Genomic DNA, 24,236 nt, shown 5'->3' with positions numbered 1-24,236 from the left:
TCTGGAGACTGCATTGTTACCTGTGCTGATGAGCTCTGTGTGGTCACCTGTGCTGGTGAGCTCTCCACACTGACCAAACAGGAAATGAAATTCAAAAGTTCACGGGGCTTTTCCTGTTTACCTGGCCGGTGTATCCGAGTTCAGATGGCTTTCCAGAGTGGTCACAATGGTGCCCTGTGGGATACTGCCCAGAGGCCAATACTGTCAAATTGCAGCCACACTAACCCTAATTTGACATCGCAATACTGATTTCAGCACTACTCCCCTCGTCGGGGAGGAATACAGAAATCGGTTTTAAGAGCCCTTTATATTGATACAAAGAGGTTCGTTGTGTGGACAAGTGCAGGGTTAAATGGGTTTAACGCTGCTAAATTCAGTATAAACGCGTAGTGCAGACCAGGCCTTAGATTGTACAAATAGTAGTGGTGATTAGCCATACATTAGGCACTTATTCTGTTACGGACTGAATCAGGTCTCAAGAATAAGAACAAAAGTTAAACTCTAAAGGTCAACAACAAAAATTTGATAATATGGATCTAAATCTGCTGGACTGTCGAGGCAAACAAATAGACCGCAGGCTAACGTGAGTTAATGGAATGGTGTTATACAATATCAGTTGTATAGTGGCATAGTCATGCATAACACTTGCCAAGTAAAGGAAGACTTGAGGAGCTCAAGGTGATCTTATTTTCTATACTAGAAAATTGGACTGACCCAGTTATGTCATTCAGAGGTGTGAAAAATCCACACCCCTGAGTGACATAGTTAAGCTAACCTAAATCTGCATATAGATAGTGGTAGGAATTCTTCTGTCAACCTAGATACCACCTTTCAGGGAAGGCTTTTTCTTCTGTGCCCCTACAGCCTTTTATGTGTAGACTTAGCCTCAGTAAATTAAAGCACAAACCAACATTGACAGACTGTGGCAGGGAATCTGAAATATAAAGAAAGATGAAGACATGAAGGGTTCAGTTAAATAGATTTATCTCACCCACCCTCCAGTTCCCATTCTTATCAGGGTTGTTTGCAGCCATCAAGGTGAAATGCTTAGTGCACAGAAAAAGGTTTAGCAATAAGGATGGAGAGCCATTATTTGTAGCGTGAGAGGAAGGGCCACTGTCTTTCAACAGGGTGTGCAGAGGAGTGTAATGGAAAAGGGAGGATGTAAAATGATGTAATCAAGTTTTGCACAGCTGAAGAAGCAGGGAGTTGAATGACAGGTTTAGTCTGCTCTAATATCACTAGAGGGAAAACTTTTTGCTCACTTTACCCAATCCAGTATTATGAAAGCTTAGAAGGTAAGGAGCACTACAGATTTATTAATTGACATTTGAGCCATTCTTTGAGGTGGTATGACTTGCTGCACCTGGCAGCATAGAAGCCTTTTTATCTCCATGGCTTACATGGAGCTCTACGTGGAGTTTGCAATGATCTTGAAACTAATCACAAAACTATAGATTAGTGAGTTTTAATGTCTGAAAACTGACGAGTGTGGTGATTCTGTTTTTAGTGACACTTCTCTTATCTGCTTTCCAAATCTTACTTAGAACTATTGTAGACTTACTGAAGGCTAGTCATATTGACATAGATCATGGACATTCCCGGACATCCCCCGGTTCCTCCATTTCCCCCATAACTTTTTTTAATTTGACACGTCCCCCATGAATTTCACCATTGTTTTTTCACACTCAGGTTAGACTCAAGTACAGACTTCTCTTCGTGAATGACAGGTTAAGCAGCTGGAAGGGTGACTGACTATTCTTAGTCCTGTAACTGAGACACTCTTAGCTATTGAAGAGAATCTGTTGATATGTTATGAAACACTTAGTGATTTAGTTCTGATTTGTAACCTCCTCAGACTCTTTGGTAATCCTAATTTAGAGGCATGGAAGATGTAAAATACACGTAGATGCTGGGGAGGAAAAGACTTTCCAAGAGCAGAAGGTAAAGATTGCCATAAAACTTGGTTGGAAAGTTTTATAGAATATACCAGTGGTCAATATTTTGTGGAAGGAGGAAGTAGGGGCCCTTCATTCAGACCCCTCAGGTATTTGGACATGGGTCTGGGAAACATCCTCAATGTGTAGTTTCTAAATTTGGAGCACAACAAATGAACAGTGCATTCAAGTTCAAAAGGATTTGAATCATGTAAGTAATTGGGCCAGCAGAGAGCAAATGTAGTTTTATGTTAAAGAGAGAAAACAGTTTGGGACTACAGAATCCAGCTAAATGTTTCAGTTAGCACAGGATCCAGCATGTTGATCAGGGGAAAAAAATTGTTACTTTGCATGCATATATTGCTTAATACCTAGCTGTTACATTTACCATCCAGTCAGTGCATATTGTAAAATAATAATTTTTAAAAAAGCATATCTAATACTAGTTTTATGTTGGAGGGATACAATACAAAATGTGGTGCTACTGTTTAAGATTTATGTGGAATATTAGTTTATACTACTCTTGGGCACCACACGTAACACCAGGCTTCTAGAATCGAAGTTTAGTTCTCCTCCTCCCTTTTCAGAAAACAGAATTCAGTTGTGACATATGTACCAGAATTCTTCACTAGGGCCTGCAATGCTTAAAAAGAGGTGATGATTCACCTAAGTGCTTCAGAGACTTCTAGTTCTTCTGTGGCGTGCTCCTTTCTCTCTTCCATCTCTTCAAAAATGAAGAATAGTTTCTGTGTAAGGTGGTGCAGAAGCAGGAACCACAAGGCCACCGGCACTGTTCAGTTTGTTCTGATCGGGAGTGATACCAGCTAAGTTAAAAATACCCTTGTTTGATTACTAAGACTAATATTACTTACTAAATAACATTTCTAAATTGTTTCATTCTTCTTTGAATGCTTTCTCATATCGATTCCAATTAGGTGTGCGCACGCTGCGTGCACGATCATCAGAGAATTTTTACCCTAGCAACACCTGGTGGGTTGGCTGTGGAGCCCCCTGGAGTGCCGCCTTAATGGTGTTGAATATATACCCCTGCTGACGCAGTGCCCCCTAAATTCCCTCTTACCGCCCATGACAGTTGTTGGAACTGTGGAGCGCGGCATAGCTGTCCTCCACTCTCCCTAGCTTTTGCTTCCCGGTTTTAGATAGTTGTTCTAGTTATATAGTTAGTATAGTGTAAATAGTGTTATAGTTATAAAGTTAGGCTTGTAGTTAAGTTAAGCAGGTTGGAAGGGGTCCTCCCCCTTCCTCCGTGCTTGCTGCCAGGGCTCATGCCCAAGGCTCTGGGTTTTAAGCCATGTTCAACCTGCTCAAAGCCGATGCCAACCGGAGACCTCCACAACTCTTGCCTGAAGTGTCTTGGGGAGTTTCACCAGGCCGAGAAGTTTAAGATCTGTAAGGCGTTCAGACCTAGAACCAAAAAGGAGTGGGACTTTAGGCTCAAGCAGCTCCTTATGGAGGCGGCCCGTAGCCCGGAATCCCCTATCGGCATGCCAGGTTCCGGCACTGAGCACGTTGGTGCACACTGCCCCGGCGGCGGCTTTAGATACAGCGCTGTGGGGAGACCCGGATAGAGGCCCATGGCACCGGACCTCTGCAGCACTGCATCCAGTGCAAGTGACTCGGCACCGTTCCCTGTCTCCAGAACAGAAGAAACTGCGCAAGCTGGAGGTGACTGTTCTGCAGCAACAGGCGCCGGCACCTCCTTTACTTACCTCTGAGTCGCTTCCAGCACCAGAGTGACCAAGGGTGCAAGCGCCGATATCAGCACTATTGATTCCGGCACTGAGGGAGGAGCCATTGAGTTCGGTACACATTGGCTTCCTGATCCAGATCGTGGTTGAGTCCCAGCTTCCATCGCCACGGGAGACATTAACAACAGCTAGAGACCTCATTGCCCTCACAGAGCCTACACTGGCACAGGCTTTGGCACCACCTCCAACTTCTGTTATACAGTCTAGGGGAAAGCCTACCCTAACACGTCCGCCATCTCCTAGCGTGGAGACGCGGCACCGGTCCCGATCCAGGTGCCGTTCGCAGTCCCAACACCGTTCCCTCTCACGACGCCAGTCGTACTCATGGCGCTGGTCCGCATCTCAGCACAACTCTGGTCCGCAGTACTATTCGGACTCCCGACGTTGCTCCTGGCACTGATCACAGCGCCGATCTCCTTCCCGGATTCTGGTACCACTCCTGCAGACATTTGTCGTCGCAGTCCAAGTCTGGATCCCAGTACCGGGTCAGTCATAGACGTTGATTTTGATCCCGGTACTGCACCTGACACCTCACTGGCACCGCTCTCCAGTGGCCGGTACCAGTCTTCACCACGCCTCGGAGAGTCGACACACATGCACTCTGCGCCGTCTTGGCCTTCACGCTCCGCCTCACGGTCATTGCAGTCTGAGGGTGCCTCATGCTCAGCCTACCCTGCTTCAGGCTAGGGTAAGGGTAATGTGGGTAAATGGCATGACGAAGGCTAAGACCTTAATCAGGATCCTGCATAATGGTCCTTCGCACCGTGGGCATACCACCAAGCCCAAGGGGTTCCGTCAGGGGCCTTCTGCTCAGCCCATTCAGAACCACGGGTACCAGAAGCCACCATAAGTCGTCCCCCTCTGGGGGGTATGGAAGCAGCTGCACTACCTCAATGCAGGCAGGCCCTGGTGTAGCGGATCCTGGGCAACAGGGCTCCTTGCTACATGATCCACCACAGGATCACCTGGACCCTGTGGCATCTTCATGATCTTCTCCAGAGAAGGCAGTGGCGGGGACAACAGCCTCGAGTCCTCCCGTAGTAGACCTTCGTATCCACCAAGACCTTTTATGTAGGGTGGCATGTAATATGGATCTCCAAGCAGAGGAGGTAGTGGTTGGAGGACCCAGTGATAGACATCCTTTCGGCGGAGGCCCTGTCCCGAGTAGTGTTGCCCATCATCCGCACCATCCAGACCACCGCCAAGACAGTATGGCAGACCCCTGCCTCTATCCCACTGATGGCTAGAGGAGTGGAGAGGAAATACTTTGTCCCCTCCAAGGAGTATGAGTACCTTTTATACTCACTCTCATCCATGTTCATAATGGTATCCTTGGTGAACGCAAGGGAAACGGCATGGTCAACAGGTCCCAGTGCCCAAATCAAAAGACGCCAGGCGTCTAGATCTGTTTGGGCGTAAAATTTATTCAGCAGGAGGTCTTCAGCTCAGGTTTGCAAACCAACAAGGGCTCCTGAGCCAATATTACTATAACTCGTGGAACTCCATGGGGAAATTTCAGAACTTAATTCTGTGGGAGTCCAGGGACGAGTTTGGGGGCCTTAGAGGAGGAGGGCAAAAAGGTGGCCTCCTTAGATGCAGCATACTCTGCGGCTAGGACCCTGGCATCAGGCATAGCCATGTGACACATCTCCTGGTTGCAGGTATCTGGCCTGCCACCAGAGCTGCAACAGACTCTGCAGGACCTGCCATTTGATGGTCAGGGCCTGTTCTCAGACAAGACAGATGCTAGATTACAAAGCCTGAAAGATTCTAGGGCTATCATGCACTCCCTGGGTATGCACACCTGGTGACCCAGCGCAAGCCTTTTAAGCTGCAGCCTCAAAGGTTTTACCCTCCCCCTGGTCCGAGGCAGGACTTCTATAGAAGACGCGAACAAGGTAGTAGAAGGAAATCCACCGGCCACCAACCTGGTCAAAACCAAGGCCCTCCCAAACCATCAGCGGGGCCTAAGCAAAACTTTTGAAGGTGTGCCTGAAGATGACGTATCAGTCACCATCCAGGATCCTTCTCCATTTCGAGATTGTCTGTCTCTCCCATTTCCACCATGCATGGTCCCAAATAACTTCAGATTAGTGGCTTCTTCTCACGGTGGAAAAGAGATGTTCTCTCCAGTTTTCTTTCTCCCCTCCCTCCCATCCTTCCTCCCTGTCCCTCTTCAGGGACCCATCTCACGAGCAGCTCCTTATACAGGATGTCCTAACGCTCCTGTCTGTGGGAGCGATCGAGGGGGTTCTAAGGGAGCTAAGATGCTTTCCTACGTCCATGGAAAGACCAGCTGTTCTACGCCTTCCCTCCATTCCTGCTGGTCCACAAGGTCCTACTTAAGCTGCGCAGGGACAAGGCATGCATGATTCTGGTCACCCTAGCATGGCCAGGTAGCGCTGGTACATCACACTCCTAGGATTGTCGGTAGAGCCTTATCACGCTCCCACTGTGGCTGAACCTCATCTCGCAGGACCACAGATGACTCTGTCACCCCGACCTGCAATCACTCTACCTTACAGCGTGGATGCTGCATGGCTAACTCAGTCGGAGTTACTCTGCTCACAGTCGGTGCAGCAGGTTATCTTAGGCAACAGGAAACCCTCCACTCGAGCCACATACCTGGCTAAATGGAGGCATTTCTCCTGTTGGCTCAAGCAGCGTGACACGCCCCTGTTGCAGGCATTGATACCTCTCATCCTAGATTGTCTCCTATCTCTAAAGCAGCAGGGCCTGGGGATATCTGTCAGGGTGCACATGGCGGCCATCTCGGTTTTCCATCCAGGAGAACGTGCTTCCTCTGTCTTCTCCAACCCGATGGTCGTTAGATTTCTGAAGGATTTAGATTGCCTCTACCCACAAGTGCGACAACCAGTTCTAGCATGGGACCTTAACCTGGTCCGTTCCAGGCTCACGGGGCCCTCATTCGAGCCAATGGCCACCTGCTCACTCCTTTACCTATCTTGGAAGACTGCCTTCCTTGTAGCCATCATTTCAGCGAGATGCGTATCTGAAATCAGAACCCTCACGTTGGAGCCGCTGTATACAATTTTTCATAAAGACAAAGTGCAGCTTTGCCCCCACCGTGCCTTCTCACCAAGGTGGTATCAGCTTTTCATGTGAAGCAGGACATTTTCCTTCCCATCTTTCATCCAAAGCCGCACACTCCGCGACAGAATCAACGTATGCGCTCTCTGGACATCCGTAGGGCCCTCGCATTCTATATTAAGTATACGAAGCCATTTTGGAAAACGACCTAGCTCTTCATTGCAGTGGCCAACCGGATGAAAGGCCTACCGGTCTCCTCGCAACGCATCTCCTCTTGGATCATGGCCTGTATCCATGCTTGCCAGGACTTGGCCGGTGTCCTGACTCCACGCCTTACCACCCACTCCATAAGGGCTCAAGCCTCATCGACCACTTTCTTGGCCCAGGTTCCGATTCACAAGATCTTAGAGCTGCGGTTTGGTCATCGGTACATATCTTTGCCGCTCACTATGCGTTAGTTCAGTGGTCTAGAGATGATGCTGGATTTGGTTCAGCAGTTCTGTAGTCAGTAATGTCTCACTCTGACCCCATCACCTAGGTAAGGCTTAGGAGTCTTGGAATCGATATGAGCAAGCCCTCGAAGAAGAAAAGACGGTTACTCACCTTTGTAACTGTTGTTCTTCGGGATGTGTTGCTCATATCCATTCCAAACCTACCCGTCTTCCTCTCTGTCGGAGTAGCTGGCAAGAAGGAACTGAGGGGACACTGGGTCGGCAGGGGTACATATCCAGCGCCATTAAGGCAACTCTCCAGGGGGGCTCCACAGCCAATCTACCAGGTGTTGCTAGGGTAAAAATTCTCTGATGATCGTGCACGCAGCACGTGCACACCTAATTGGAATCGATAAGGGCAAAACATGTTGAACAACAGTTACAAAGGTGAGTAACTGTTTTCTGAGTATTGACTTGGTGGGAGGAGGTGATGTGTTTCTGCATGTACGAACAGCAGCTGAGATCAGAGTATATGGTGGAGGAGGAAGCATTGTTTTGCTTTGGGCTGATCTTCTTAGACCTGAGAGTATATTAAAACACATTTGTTGAAATCCATCCTTGCCTCTTTTGGGGGCGTTCTCATCACTTACCACTAAAGTTCCATGTTTTGTTTCACTTTTCTAGGTTGTTGGTAAACAAAGTAAATCTCTGTGTAAACTCATGTAGGAAAGGGGAATGATGTACAACCCTCCCAAAGAAAATGCAGGGATAAATGAATGTGTCATGCATTTTTAAAACCCAACATACAGCTTTGAATACGCTGGACTTCAAAACAGAAACCTAGGCATTGAACAAATGACTGTGAGTTTACTTCCTGTTTTAAAAACCATCTTAAATTATTGCTTATTGCAGCTGATTTGATGAATGGGTGAAATAAGTTCAAATATCTGATCAGCATAATGATGTTTAAGCAGCTTGTTGCTCGGAGCTCTGGGACTAGCCTTTTACAAAGGTCTCTTTGTTCTTAGGTCTGCAGGGATCCCCAGGTTATAGTGGCTTTAGGTAAAACTATGTATTCTGATCAGACGAAATTGGGAAATTTTAATAATTAATAAGACAATTTAATGTACTATAGCATCGTACTAACTGTATACTTATAAGTGAGCAGTATAATTCTGTTTTGAGGTGAAGTTGTCTTAAATATAAATATAGTTTTCCTAAATGCTACAGAAGTCAGTATCTGTTTTGATTTTCCCATTGGCTATTGAGTTACAAAGTTGCAAAGCAAAAATACAAGTTTAACAACTATGAGAAGGCATCTGAATATGGCCATTTCAAAGTAAAGGGCTAAGAGGGTGCAGCTGATAAATATATGGCTGTTTAGAGAGCTCTTTTAGATTGCGTTTACCGTGTGTGTCTATGCTCAGTGCCAAATTCGGAATGAATACCGGACATTTTCTCCCCCAACAGACTATTTATCCACTAAACCAGCTAACACTATAGGGTTTTTAATGTCTTCTGGAAACTGTTAATAGCTTCAGGCTGTTGCATAGTCTGTAATTATGTATTGTGCTTCAAGTACTAAACCTTTAAATGTGAGAGAAGTTTGAGGTAAGCTACTGAATTTTGATTCTGCAGCCCTGTTGATGTAAAAGTTGCATTTAGTTCTTATGTATAACTTGTATTGCTATAGTGCTGAAAGGCTCTAAGTATGGGGATTCGTGTTAGATACTGTATTGACATGCAGAAAGATGCAGTCCCTGCCCTAAGAGTTTACAATCTTAATTTGAAACACTCGCGTGAATAATAAACAATAGAGAGTAAAAAGGGAGGAGAATCAGTGTAATAAAATTTTGCATAGGTTAACTTTTGTGTCACTGGATGTCATAGATTTGAGATTTTTTGTCATAAATTAATATCTGCTACCTCAGACTGTCCTGCAACCTAGCGTACTTTAATCTGCAAAACTATTTATTGTGATCTGGAATTACAGATTTTGGTCTTTATATATCTTGTATGTTATATAGATTGAGATAAAAATGAAGAAGCCAGAGGCTATGAGATGGGAGAAGCTGGAGGGGACGGGAGAGTCTGCTAAGCTAAAACAATACATATCAGGTTTGTTTTTTACCTCATTTAGCATTTAATGCAAATATACATATTGTCCTATTAATGTTCTTCCCAATTACATAGAAGATCTTATACATGTGAAATATTGTAATAATAGGTTTACCTAGAGTAGATGTAAACATGTAATTCTGATACTCTAATTTCATGAACTTCATGTGTAGTGGGAATGGATTCTGATCTGTAGGTAAGCCCTAAGAATTCAGCTGTTCACTCTGCTCAAGGCTTTCTTCTACCTAAGGGGATTATTCAGGATGCATGCTTGTCATCTGGGTTTCTCTGGGAGCTTATCGTTTGATTGGGCTGCCTAGTTAAGTTATATTCTTCTTTGTTGCATTGAGAGGGGCTTGTATCTTTTGGAGAAAATTTTAGTTTAATAGCACTCACATACATCAAAAGATTTTCCTGATACTGGGTTTAATTTTCCTTTAATTTCAGCTCATTACTTATACCCCTTTGTACCATCTAAAATGCCTCTCCCCTTTCATTTTCACAGTTGTCATCTGTACATGCCTGGTATGCTCTGTGCTCCTCCACTCCCATCATTCTTAGCCAAGCTACTTATTGCGCTGGTTAATGTTTCCTTATAAATAAGTCTCCATAGCTGCCTAATCTATTCCTGTTGTTGTGTTCATCTTCTTCCTTCTGATTTACTTCCATATTTTTGTTATTGAGGCACCCAGACCTAAAAGAATTATTTTATTTGCAGTGTCAGATTTGTAGAGCAATGGTTGTACCTGTGATGATTCTGCATATGTAGTCCAAAATGGCATTAACTTTTTTTGCTGTCACATTCAGTGCAAGCTCAACTTCTATGTTTATATCATATAGGGCTTTTCAGCTTTACTGCTTTCCTGGTTTCTCCCTCCCTCTTCATTTTGCTTAGATAAGTTTTCAAGATGATCTTCATTTCTCCCCATGTTTTCAGTCTTGCTAGGTTCCTTTTTTACCTGATCTCCCTGATGTTTGCAATGCCTCCTGATTTTTAGTATGAATTGCATGATATTTTAATGTGACTATTACTTAGTCTTATAGGGATCATTAAGGCTGTGATCCAACACCCATTGAATGGAAGAACTCCCAGTGACTTCTGGTCATTGGATCAGATCCTAAGATCTTGAATAACACCTGCTCTAACACTTACCTTGTGACACTTGAATACATTGCCAGTTCATCACTTCCTTGTTCTTCAGCCAATTTTAATCCTTAAACATGGCTCCTATTTAACCCAATCAGACTGAATTTTAAAAGATAGGATATTGTGCTGTATCAGATGATCCACCAGAAAAATCTACCTCTTGCAATTCCCTTTGTTTGTTAGCTTTAAAATTCTGTCCAAAAAAGCAATCAGACTTGTCTGGCAAGATCTTCACTTACAGATTCATGGTCCTTTTTGCTCAATTCTGGGTGGGATTAATTATTTCATGCTGTAAAGGTTGCCAAAAATGCCGATTTAACTTACTGCAAATGTTATTTCCAGACTCCAAACATCTATATCCATCATCCTCTCATTATACAAGAAACTGGGATAAATTGGTGGTTGAGATCAAAGAAGAAGAAAAGAATGAAAAATTAGAGGGGGACGCCGCTTTAAATAAACTCTTTCAGCAAATCTATTCAGATGGTACAGATGAAGTGAAACGTGCCATGAACAAATCCTTCGTAAGACTTCAATCTATCCTTACATATTTGTGAATGCTATAAAGTGAATAACCAAAACTAAAAAAAAAAAAAACCAAACCAAACCTTGAGGCCAAATTTTGTGGGCCATGCCATTTGCATATGCAAATACAGTAGTCGGAGGCAAATAAATATTTAGACAGCTCTCTGTTTGCATCTGCAATTGTGGTAAAATGCATAAATGCACAAGACCGTCTGTGTGTGTGTATATATATATATAATTATAATCTCTAGCAGTTGAAAACTCAGCCCCTACTGAGTACAAGACCAAATGATCCAGTGATATTGGTATGATAGCATTTTTATGTACTGGCATATGGATGAGTTGCATTTCTCCATATTGTTAATTCTGAGTGGTGAGCTTAGACTTGAAGCACAAAGATTGCTCTCCATCCTTGCTTATTTGTTTGTTTGAGCCTATACCAATGTCAGCTGAAGCAATTTGCTCCTTCGTGGTTGATTGAAAGATCCCCAGAGGAGAGAACCTGACTCCTCCTTGTTTTTCTGTCAATTGCTAATTTTTCAATAGGAGTTTGAGTGCACAAGAATGCATGCTCAGGATTTAACTGATAGCCATATTGGGGGTCGGGAAGGAATTTTCCTCCAGGGCAGATTGGCAGAGGCCCTAGAGGTTTTTCACCTTCCTCTGCAGCATGGGGCATGGATCACTTGCTGGAAGATTCTCTGCAGCTTGAGGTCTTCAAACCACAATTTGAGGACTTCAGTAACTCAGACATAGGTTAGGGGTTTGTTACAGCAGTGGGTGGGTGAGGTTCTGTGGCCTGCATTGTGCGGGGGGTCAGACTAGATGATCATAATGGTCCCTTCTGACCTTAAAGTCTATGAGTCTATGATTGGACCATTAGAGGCTACTGTATATTGAAGCAATGCCAGTACTTATTTGCCGTAATCACATCAGAAATGGACATATGACGACAGAAATTATTGCTTTATTAAATTTTAATGTCAGAAGTCTTATGTGCAGAATATGCAAAGATTGATACAAAAATCATGTGCACATCCTATGTCTAGATCAAGTCATCTTCATTTAATATAATCATAATTGCACATAGTCTACAGGGAAGGGTTTAAGTTCTGGAGAATTCCAAAGTTATCTGCGTTAGTGCATTGTTTCCTGCAGACTCTAGTCTTGTAAAACTTAATCTGCTATAAAAAAAAAAAAGTGGATCATTTTAAATGACTAGCTATAACTAACTGGAACAAACTAAACAAATGTTCTTCCATATTGCAGATGGAGTCTGGAGGGACTGTTCTGAGCACCAACTGGTCTGATGTGGGCAAAAGGAAGGTAGACGTAAATCCTCCTGATGACATGGAATGGAAAAAATTCTAATCTGCTGATTTGGCACCTTTGTATTGCCCATATTCACACACTGACCATTGTGTATGGACATAGCATTCTTGGATTTAAGACACTGAATGTTCCCTTGAAGATCGGAATTATTGTCTTTACATCTTGCGTGCTTTAGTAATTCCTTTGTCTGCAGGTGTTAAGGTTTAATCAGGAATGGAAGCCTGTTTTTCATCACTCCTGTCCATGAGGAGTTTTCAGAAACAGATTTAACTAAGTCATAAGTCATAAATACACATTTTCTACCAGCTTTATCAGTTCTGTACTTTTGGGGATGAGGAGACCTTTAATGGACTGTTTTGGATTATTGCCTTATTTTTAATTCACAGTATTTCTGTTGAATAATTTATTAGCTCTGGCAACTTTGGGTAAACACACTTTTCAACTACAGTGTTAATTGTTTGCTCTCTAACTCTGCTTAAGAATAAAACTATAAAATATACATTTTTCCATAAAGAAGTTTGGTTCATTTTATTTTTAAGTCTGAAAACTCAGATGTGGAAGAAAAAACGTAAAATCAAAATTGATATTTGGAGAAGTAATAGCTAAGTAGTACAGATACTGGGAACCAAGTTTGTGAGTACATAGGAGCAAGACTCCCGCTCTGCTAAAAGAAGGAGCTCCCTGTTCTCCTCTTCTTGGAGGGAGAGGAATCACCAGGGAAGGAAATCTGAAGTAGAAGCAGCAGGAGTGAGGAATTGCTAGGGCTCCCATCGTTCCTACCTGTGGGTGGATCTGCAGCACCAGGCGGGGGTGGCAGGGGAAAGAGAAGAGAGGATTGCTAGATCTGGGAAAGCTCTGTCTGCCTCTTCTATAAACAGATGTTTGTCAGTCCTCCGTTTCTCATGGGGAAAGGGGTTAGAAAAACAACAATGCACAGATTTTCTTACAATCACTTTTTGATTGTATAGATCTTCTAAAATGCAGGACATTGCATTGAGTATTTCAGTATGTTTAGAGAATAGCCCCAGCATCCTTCACTTTTGGTCTACACCAGTACAGGCAGGTCTTCCATCCTGATAAGTTTTAAAAGGTAATATTTACAGAAATGGGGGGTCAGAATCATCTGGGATGAGCCCCCATCCTATATCTCCATGCACATGTTGCTTGGTTGGCTGTGAGCCTTCAAGGGGATGTAAATGTGTTCTCATATCCCTCTTTTCGTGCCTTATTCCATCACTGTAACATTGAGACCTGTGCCAGCAGCCGCCAAAATTGTGAGCTGTCCTTCTCTTGATCTGTTAACTGCTTGTTGCAAGCACAGTTCACTAAAATAGTAGAGGTTTCATGTAGTCTGGGTGGGAAGGGGAAACTGATCAGAGTGGTGGTGGGGGAAAAGTTTTAATTTTGCTTATGAAACAGATATCAGTAAAACAAAGCTTTTATAATGGGTGTAAAAGAATCATAGAAGTGTATGACTTCAAGAGGTCATCTAGTCTAGCCCCCTGGGCTGAGGCAGGACCAAGTAAACCTAGATCATCCCTCACATATTTGTGCAACATGTTCTCAGAAACCTCCAGTGATGGGGATTCCACACTGTCCTTGGAAGGCTATTCCAAAGCTCTAGTACCCTTATAGTTAGAAACTTTTCTGTAATATCTAACACAAATCTCCCTTGCTGCATAGTAAGACCATTACTGTGTGTTCAACAGTTGACCACCCTTGTCTTTGTAAACACAGGGATGGTCTATTATTTTTTGTTAAGGTCCAGATCTCTTAGTCAAGGTCCAGACTCCAGAGAAACATTTTTCACACCACAATAACAATAGTGATAATAGGTAAGTAAAAAGATTTCGCTATTCATTCAAAAGCGTCGGGCAGTCTGGATTTGGCCCATGGTCCACCTGTTGACTTACCCCTGCCTTAACCCCTTTTATCAGGTCCCCCCTCCAATCTTCTTTTCTCAAGACTAAACATGTCCACTTTGTTTAACCTTTCTTCCTAGGTCAGGTTTCCTAAACCTTTTGTAATTTTTGTTATTCTTCTCTGGACTCTCTGATTTGTCCATTGTTCCTAAAGTGTGGTGCCCAGAATTGGACACAATATTCTAGCTGAGGTCTCACCAGTGCTGAGCAGAGCGGGGAAGTTACCTCCCATGTCTTACATATGACGCTTCAGTAAATACACCTCAGAATTATGATAGTCTTTTTAGTAACTGTATAACATTGTTGGATTACAAACTGAATGTGAATCACTATAACCCCAATAATGATGCCACTTACGAAATAAGGAAGAAACATGTCCTAATGCTCTTTAGCTCTTCCATGAAGTGCTATTGACAGGCTCTGAAGGTGGATAGGCTTTGATGGTGGACCTTTGAATGAGTGAAGAAAACAGAATACTACCTTCTTCCAAAAAATTCCTCCATTTCAGTGTTGGAGTATTAAATCGCACATTGTAGATAAATTACTGCATTTAACTAAACTCCAGGATTGCTTACTGGGCAATTGCAAATTGTCTTGTCTACAAAAGTTTGAAAATAGAATGACTATTTTAGTGTTCTGGCTATAGTCTAAAATTTAATTTAATTTCTCTTTTATATAGTAAAAGGGACATAATTTGAAATGGTGTCTGCTTTACCAATCTAAAATGACAGATGATAAACCATGACTACCACAGACAAATGACTACCACAGACAGATGATAAACCAAAGGGTCCACCATAGAATTCAAAAGGATCCCTACTTCAAATTTTTCCTTTCTCTCTCAGCCCCTCCAAGAGGAAGACCATGTTCAGGCAAATGAATCGTCTTCAAAGGGCAGTAGAGCCTGACCTAAACCAGGAATGATGTCAGGGTTTATGCTCCCTGGGTTTTTCTGATTCACAAAAAATTGGGAAGACAGGGTGGGGCTGGATTTCAAGACTCTCAATAAATCAATTCAATCCCACAAGTTAAAAATGGAGACTGCTCAGACCACCATGGTGGCTGTCACCCAGGGGGATTTCCTAATCTCAGTGGACCTGAGGGAGGAACATCTCCACATTTCCATCCTTCTGGTCCACTGACTGTACCGGAGGTTTGCACTTGGCACATGCAGTAAGAAGCCCTTTTGGCATTGCCACTACCCCTAGGCTATTCACAAAGGTCCTGGTAGCGATAGTGACATTCCAATGTTAGGGGTACACCTGTACCCTTTTCACAACAACATCCTGATAAGTCCCCTCCCTATGGATGTCAGTCAGGAACAGACAATGAACAGCCCCACCCCCCAGGGTGCAACCTAGGTTTATAATCAGGAGAAAAGACAGCTCAGCCCTACACCGACAATAGGACACCTGGGGGTTTGGGTGGAAACCACACTCCACAGGGCTTTCCTTTCCAGAGACAGGTAGGCATGAATTCTGCAGCAATATCCGGCACAGTCCACATTTCCATATGAAGGACTGATTGTGGACTTGTGTGTTTCATGCATATACCTATTCACATGGGCAAAGTTTCATCTCCAGTGTCTGCAGTACTACTTGCTGAGCTTCCTTGCTTTCAATCACAATTCCATCTCTCACTGTAAGACTTTCCTTCCTTGGATGGTAATGACTTCTGACAAGATTCATGAGCAGCATTCATTTGATATTGCAGAGACATACTATGAAGACGGATGTTAGCTTAGAGGGCTGGGAAACTCACGCAACTTGGCACATGGTACAGTTTCAGTGGTTGCAGATGGAATCTCACTGCTGTATAAAACTGTTAGGAACTGTGAGTGATTTGCCTAGCCTAGCCCTTCAGACACTCCTCCCTACCTTTAAACTCCAGGTCCATACTTTGATTCACAGAGAACGCTACTGATGTGGCATACAAAGACAAACAAAGGGGCACCTGGTCAAGCTTGTTACAAGCAGAAGCCACAGCTGCCTTTAGGGGGGCTGAGAGAGACATCCATCAGTCTGAGCCATGCATGTCAAAGAACAATGCTATGGCAGACTGGCTCAGCTGCAAAATCACAGACCGGGGGAACAGTGCCTCCACCAGAGGGAGTTCAGTTGCATAGTCTAGTTTTTTGGGAAATCAACCTGCGATCTTTTTACACCCAGCTCCAATGTCAAAACAAATAACTTTTATGCCAAGAGGAGAGACCATTGGTCCAGGGAATCAGTGCCCTCTCACAGGTATGGCCTAAGGCTTTGCTAGATGAATTTCTTCCTTTTCCTATGATAACAACATCCAACATATACAGAGACAACAGGCTACAGTGATTCTGATTGCACCACACTGGCCCAGACATCCCTGATTTTCAGACTTTGTGGAGCTGTCTGTGGGCCCCCCCACTACCACTATGATCCACTTTATCTCAGGGCTGTCTGTTTCATCACAGCCTGGCATCCCTGAACCTGACTGCCTTGATATTGAGATATAACCTAGGATACTCAAAGGATGTGATCTCAACCCTACTGAAGTCCATACGTTTTTCTAACAATTCTCATTATACAGTATTATGGAGAAGTTTTGATTCCTTGTGCATATCAAGAGGATAATTGGCAAATTAATTTTAATCAAATTGGTCCTAGAATTCTTACAAACATGTCTGTCTCTGGGGCTGCAGGACAACACACTTAGAATGCCCACATTGGTTCTTTATATTCAGTTTTGGCAGCTGAGGGTCAATCTCACTTATCCCATCACCCTCGCATCAAAAATTCCCCCGAACTAATCTCCTATTCATATGGTAGCTCCCTGGGATCTTTTCCTAGTATTGAAAACCTTAAGTTCACTTTTCAAACCCCTGTCCAAAGTGTGTGTGTATTTTGTGACATTTAAAGTTACTTTTCTAGTGGTCAGAATATCCTCATGAAGGGTCTAAGAGTTGGGAGCCTTCTCTGTCTTCCCTCAGAATTGTATTTTCCATAATGACAGACCCATCATTCACCCCTAATATAAATTCTTTTTTCCCCCTGGTCCCAGGAGATTTTGCTCCCCTTCTTTTGCCCAAATCCAGCCCATCTGAAAGAAAGGGTCTGGCACACCTTAGACATCAGGAGGGCAATTTATATCTATATTAGAACAGACTTTCAGAAAAACATCTGCTTGATTTGTTCTAATACACCACAGAGTTAAGGGACAGAAAGCCTCCAGGGCCTTCATATCAAGATACATTAGGTGGGGAATTTCAGAGGTCAAGGGGAAAATTTCTCTGTTCAAGATGAACAGAGTAGGGTGGCAGGTCCACTACACCAGATGAACAAATTTTCAGGGCAGCAACTTGGGGAAGGCATCCCTGCATTCATTCACAGAAGTTTCTAAGATTTATAGACTTCAGTCAGGCAAGGCAGCCTTTGGAAGGTAGGTTCTCTCTTAGCCCACCCAATAATTGATAGTAATAGGGGAAGGGGAGGAGAACTGCTACCAAAGTCCCATCAGTGCTGAGTTTATGGACCCAGCCCCTGCAGTGAGAATGAGGAAATGTGCGTCAGCTGAAATTGTTTACTTCTGGTAGGGGGTTGGGTCCATAAATTTATCCCATATTTTTCATTTCCTTCTTACAGGGGTTAATTTTTAAAAGTTTTGCATATTCTTCCCTCTTTTTTTTTTTTTTTTTTTTTTTAGGGAGGTGATGGGAAAACTGTCTTGCATTTAATCAGTGCCCCTTGGGATCATCTCAATTTATGATTTTTCTCTCTCAGGTTGGACAGTTATTACTACTTAAAGATGGACAGTTTTATCTGTTAATACATTTTGAAAAAATGATTTAGTCAGATACGACAGTTATTAACTTTAGAAGTGACTCTCTGGAGGGGCTCTCCTGTGGGAGGAGTTACCTGGAGAGTCAGCCCAGCCAATCAAAAACATTTGATGCTGCCTGCTACAGCATGGGGACTGAAGAACCCATCACTGCTGAATTTATGTATCCAGGCCACTACAGTTTTCAGGTGAGTGAAACAGATTTTCTCATATACAGCTAATAATGCTTAAACACAATCTAGTTTTTTTTTTTGCTACATCTGAACAGTTTCAGTATTGCAACTTTTATAAGATCTAGATTGTAGGAACTTCAGAATAAACATGCTTCTCAGAGAAGAAATTCTTAGGCACTTGCTCAGGAAGCAAATTCTTAACATTGATATTCTCTCCAATTATTGCCCAGTCTCTAATCTTCCTCTTATGGGGAAAGTTCTAGAGAAGGTGATGTTTTAAAAAAAATCCCCTCTCAAAATCTATATGTCTGATTTTCTTGACCCTGGTCAATCCAGTTAGAAGGCTGGCTATGGTACAGAGCCTGTGCTGGTTTAAATGGTGGATCTTTTGCAGATGAATGGACAAACGTTTGCTCCATGCTGCTAGAGGCATTTGGAGGAAGGTGATGGGTGTAGTATGTCAGTTTTCATTCAAAGCTGTTTTCAAACTGTAGGATTGTATTCCTCATTTTTACACGTGCAGCACCCATTACTTCAATTGAAGATGTAATTAAGGGCAGAACTGGCTTATACATATGGGAGAGATTCACCCATCATAGCAATGCCACAGCTGCTTCAGTTGGACACAGCTGTTGTCTTTATCAGTGCTTGACAACACTCTGTAATCCAAGGCATATATTGAAACCAGGAGGATTTTTTTGTTTGAATCAGTGGCACATCAGTGCACACTAAGGAACTTTTAGTGCACATCAGCAGGGTTGACCCATTTAGTGAACAGCACACTGAAAAGCTGTAGGATTCCACCCTAGCTTGTCATGCAGGTAGTGCTCATGAAGCTATGTCCTTAGTAGTATGAAGATGAAGAATGTATGTAAATATTTATGTTGCACAGAGGTGAAGGGCAGCTCTTAAGAGTGCCTTGTTAATTGAGCTGCCCCATTGTATCCAATGAAGGAAAGTATCAGCTATCATTTACAACTTCTTTCCAAGGAATTGGGTGAGGGAAAAGATTGCTTTAAATTAAAGGATTTAAAGGAACGAACAGCTGGGCTTTTCATCCAAAGCAGAAACAGATTTAAAAATTCCCCTGCCTGGTATAAAATGAGTCTACCGTTATGTCTGGGACATTTCATAAACAGTCCAACCCTCTTCAGAATCCTCAGGCAAGCTGGGTGCATTGTGGTGTGATTATAGTCAATAGAAACCCTTCTGTTTGGGGATTCCAGAATTTTGGACGCCTTCCCCAGAATGCTGTGGCAGGCTCTGCTTTTTCAGAGTTTTCAGCCCTAATGGACTGAGCCATCTGTCTGTGAATTCAAGCAGCTGATGCACCCCACAGGTGTACTCATTATTGCTGCTGCAATGGGAACAACTTCTTTGAGTGATGGTCCCTATGTGAATTCCGGTTGCGGGTGCGCATGTGCGCCATGAGCTGGAACTGTTCATAGTAGTGTCTGTTGACCAACATGTGTGTCAGGACTAGTACCCATATTACAGCAGCTGTACCAGTGCCAAGCCATTATTTGGAGAAAAGGCTCAAATATTTCTATCACTATGTCATGAAAACTTGCCGTTAGTAAGTAGGGAGCTCTCCAGTGACACTCTATACAATTCACAGTTGTGGAAGTGAATGTGGTGCAGCTTTCATTTCCTATGACAAGGGCTGGTCAAAAATTTTCCATCAAAACTGCTGCGGGGAAAATTAGGTTTCTGGTTAAATGAATTTTTTTTTTTTTTTTTTTTTGCAAAAGACAGGTTTTCTGTGGACAACTTTTTGTATTGAAATATTTTGGCCAAAATATTGTTTTGGTCTAAAAATTCAAACCTCTGTGGAAAATGTAGACAAAAAATAAAAGGTTTTGCGTTTATCAGAAATTTCCACAGTGGAAAACGGATCAGGATCAGCTTTGTTTCTGACCATGTGGCTAAACCTTTGCCTTTTGTACATTTTCAGGGTTTACATTTTAGCCATATGCAGAAGAGAAGTCTTCCCTCTGAAAGGAGCTGATACTATCTTCTTGCCAAGTCTGGCAACAGCTATTTCCTGGTTATTCAGAAGCATCCAGGGAGCCAAAAAGACTTTGAGTCACAATTCTTGGCAATCAACTTAAAGCAACCCCATCCCCCTTAAGTGTGAGGTGCTGATAAAATGTTGCTATTTTATTTTGCTTGCTTCCCTTAAGCTTTATCACAGCCTTTTCTAGGTTGAGTCTCAACCAATTTATCCTTCATTCAGGGGCATGCATGGGGGAGTGGGGGCAAACAGGGGCATGGCTTCTCCGAAATATTCATCTAAAAAAATGTATTTCTGTTCCAGCCCTTGACTCAGCCAGTTCGCTGTCCCAGCCATGTGCTGCTCCAGCCCCAGCTCCTGTGCTGGCCTCAGACCCAGCCCCTGGCCACTGCTCTAATGTAACCCTCCAAGAGCGGTCATATTTTAATTCCTGTGCGTGTCCTACTTTAATCCATAACCTATTCGCTGCTACATAGTGGGTAAACTGTCCCATTGCGCAAGCAGGATTGGAACGGAAGCAGTGTAATAGGCACCTTACAGAAAAAAATGTTCAGGAGTCTGACACTGACATAGCAATTGACTCTAATGATATAGATAATTGAAACCTTAACTCGCTCAGCCGTGTATACAGTAGGACAGGGGTCGGCAACCTCAAGCACGTGGCTCGCCAGGTTAAGCACTCTGGTGGGCCAGGCCAGTTTGTTTACCTGCCGCATTGGAAGGTCCGGCCAATCGGTGCTCCCACTGGCTGTTGTTCACTGTCCCAGGCCAATGGGGGCGTCGGGAAGTGCTGCAGGCCGAGGGATGTGCTGGCTGCGGCTTCCTACCTCCTGCATTGGCCTGGGACAGCAAACCGCAGCCAGTGGGAGCCACGATCGGCCAAACCTTCCAATGCAGCAGGTAAACAAACTAGCCTGGCCTGCCAGGGTGCTTAGCCTGGTGAGCCACGTGCCTGAGGTTGCTGACCCCTGCACTAGGAAATAAGGTGTGGGGAGTTCTTTGTTTTTGGGTTTTGTTTTTTTTTTGCAATTTACTAGGATGTTAGTGTTTTGCTAATATGTTGTAAAATCGCGTTTTTTCCTACTGTAGATCTGGCCTTAGTGGTAGTGTACAGAGGCAGTAACGTTTGTTGAACTGATGGGGAGACCTTTATTTGGAATTTGGCAAATATAGCGTGGGAATGAACTGAAATTGGCTTACGTGTCTACCATAGATGTAACTGAGGTGGTCTTGATGTACCATCAAGTAAAGATCTAACCAGCTTGTAACTATAAACTTGGCAGTAGGATGATCTCAGAGGGGGTCCTTGGCTTTGGAATTCACTCTTCCGCTTAAATCTCCCGGATCCTGGATGTGATGACGTTCAAGACACACTGTAATGGTCACCTGTTCTCCTATTCTGTCTGGTGCTAGGGGAGATTGGTTAGGGAGGCTGGTGTGGGAGGTTTATTATATTTGAATGTCGTCTTAATGTGTATTACATATGGACTGTTTATAACCCTTGTAAAATGCATTTAGAGAATTTTATAGGTGCTGTTAAGAAAAAAGCTAAATAAATTATAGCAGCTCTTAAAAACTGAGGCAAAAAGGGTAATTTGGGGATTTCTTCTACTAGTCAAGTTGTCCTTTCCCGGTACTTAGTTTCAAGACATTTCTGGTTTTGTCTGATAAAAACCTGCCTGTAGGCTTTCATTAAATGAAAGTAGAGACAAGAGCCCCTAAGATGTTCTCTGCATTAGCCCAGTACTATTTCACCACTTTGGGATTTAATTCACTTTCTTAGTTTAGGGGAAAAAATATATATTCATTGGTGTTTATACACCCTTGAGTCATCATGCAAATAGAATGGTTTAGCCTCAGGGTAAAACTTGTAACTGATCAAGCTATAGCTCTCCCATCCATCTCAATTCTGTGAACTAGGATTTTAGATCTAAAGATACTATCTGCATGTGGCTCTGAGTACAGACAAATTAACTCTCTCTGTAAGTGTCTTAGGTTGTTTTGTTCAGTAAGAATGTGGCAATACCACCAATCCTGTTGCATCAGGATAGCAGATTGCTACTTTTGCCCTCTATAACACCTGGCCTTTAGAAAGATACTAATGGATATTTGGGCCCTTTTTTTGTAAAGTGAGAAAATGGATTATAGATTTTTCCCAGTTTACTTGATTGGCAAGACAATAGGAGGGCATCAGATCCCGACAGCAGCTCTCCAGAATCTTCCTTTATTTGGGCGTAGGTAACTGTCAATTTCTTTTCTCCCTAATAGAAAGTCCACTGATCAGATCTGGTACCCCAAACAGGCTCAGTCTTCTAATTTATATGGGTTTCTCTTTTTTGTTGCAACACCAGCTGAATGACAGACCCCGCCCCCTCACACACACACCTTATATGTAGGATAGCACCAGTGGGAGGAGCTCTGCAGCAGGGTATAAGGCTATGTCTGCTCTGAATCTGGGAGCAAGCCTCCTAGCCCAGGTCTGCAAATTCATGGTAGCAGAGCTAGCACACTAAAACTAGTTGTGTAGATGTTGCAAATCAGGCTGGAGCTTGAGCTCTGAAGCCCAGCGTACCTTATGATCCAGATCACAATGTATCAGTGACCTGTCCTCTTCAATATTTACCATTCACTCTCCCAGTTGATGTCATCTGCAAACGTTATCAGTGATGGTTTTAGGTTTTCTTCCAAATCATTAATAAAAATGTTAAATATTATAGGGCCACAGACCAGGACCCCACTAGAAACACACCCCTGATTTCCTATTTACAGTTACATTTTGAGACCATCAGTTAGCCAGCTTTTAATCTATTTAATGTGTGCCAGGTTAATTGTATATTCTAGTTTGTTAATCAAAATGTTATGTGTTACCAAGTCAAATGCCATACAGAAGTCTAAATATATTACATCAACACTATTATCTTTATCAGCCAAGCTAGAAATCTCATTTTAAAAAAAGTTATCAAGTTATTTTGACAGGGTCTATGTTCCATAAACCTATGTTGATTGGCATTGATTTTATTGCCTTCCTTTAATTTTTTATTAGTCGAGTCCTCCTTCAGCCATTCCATTATCTTGCCTGGGATTGATTTCAGACTGACAAGTCTGCAGCTACCTGAGTTATCCTGCTGACCCTTTTAAAATATTGGCACAATGTTAGCTTTCTACCAGTCTTTTTCCCCAGTGTCCTAAGACTTATTAAAAATGAACATTAATTAGTCCACTGAACTCCTCAGCCAGCTGTTTTAAAACTCTTGGATGGAAGTTATCTGGAAGTTATAAGTCATGCTGATTTAAAAAATGTCTAACTTTAGTAGCTTCTGTTTAACATTCCCCCAGAGATTCTAGTGGAGTGGAGAGTGTTGTCATAGTCAAAGAAAATGACTACATCATGTGTGTTTATTCCCAAAAACAGAACAGAAATATGTATTGAACACTTGTCCTTTTCTGCATTAATCACATGTCTCTGATTAAATTCTACCTCTCACTGATGTGGCTCATAATTGTTTTCATCTTTGTGAAACTGGCCTTTTAAAGCACCAAGTATATATATACCTCTGGTCTGGACTGTAGCCCATAGGGCTAGCTTGCCTTTACTATATTCACTGCCCTGCCTTCATTATATTTAGCTGCTTTCATTACATGCAGCCATAATGCAAGAAATCTACAGGCCTGTATCCTATAAGTTCTTCTTCGAGTGATTGCTCATATCCATTCCAGGTAGGTGTGTGCGTGCTGCGTGCACAGCCGTCGGAGAAACTTTTACCCTAGCAACACTCAGCGGGTCGGCTGGGCGCCCCCTGGAGTGGCGCCACGATGGCGCCGCATAAATACCCCAGCCGACCCGGCCACCCTTCAGTTCCTTCTTACCGCCCATGTCGGTCGTTGGAACAGTGGAGTGCAGTTTACCTGACCTCCGCATTTTCCCTAGCTAATTGCTCGTTTTTTGTTCTTTGTTACTTAATCGTTCTTGTTTTACATAGTTAATTAGTTTATTGACAGTTTAA

General features: G+C 43.0%; 1 protein-coding gene across 1 annotated transcript in view; it reads left to right on the top strand.

Moving 5' to 3' along the window:
• Window positions 1-12,809, top strand: part of SUGT1 (SGT1 assembly cochaperone of MIS12 kinetochore complex) — a 53,382-nt gene extending 40,573 nt beyond the window's left edge. Inside the window, exons 8-10 of the mRNA XM_075061560.1 lie at window positions 9,216-9,306; window positions 10,796-10,977; window positions 12,248-12,809. Coding sequence (XP_074917661.1) covers window positions 9,216-9,306; window positions 10,796-10,977; window positions 12,248-12,349 — 375 coding nt within the window. The 3' untranslated portion in view covers window positions 12,350-12,809. The remainder of the gene's footprint in view (window positions 1-9,215; window positions 9,307-10,795; window positions 10,978-12,247) is intronic.
• The last annotated feature ends 11,427 nt before the right edge of the window (window positions 12,810-24,236 follow it).

Source organism: Chelonoidis abingdonii, chromosome 1 (assembly GCF_003597395.2).
Source record: "Chelonoidis abingdonii isolate Lonesome George chromosome 1, CheloAbing_2.0, whole genome shotgun sequence".
In the NCBI taxonomy this organism is placed as follows: Eukaryota; Metazoa; Chordata; order Testudines; family Testudinidae; genus Chelonoidis; species Chelonoidis abingdonii.
This window is presented reverse-complemented; position numbering and strand designations above follow the sequence as displayed.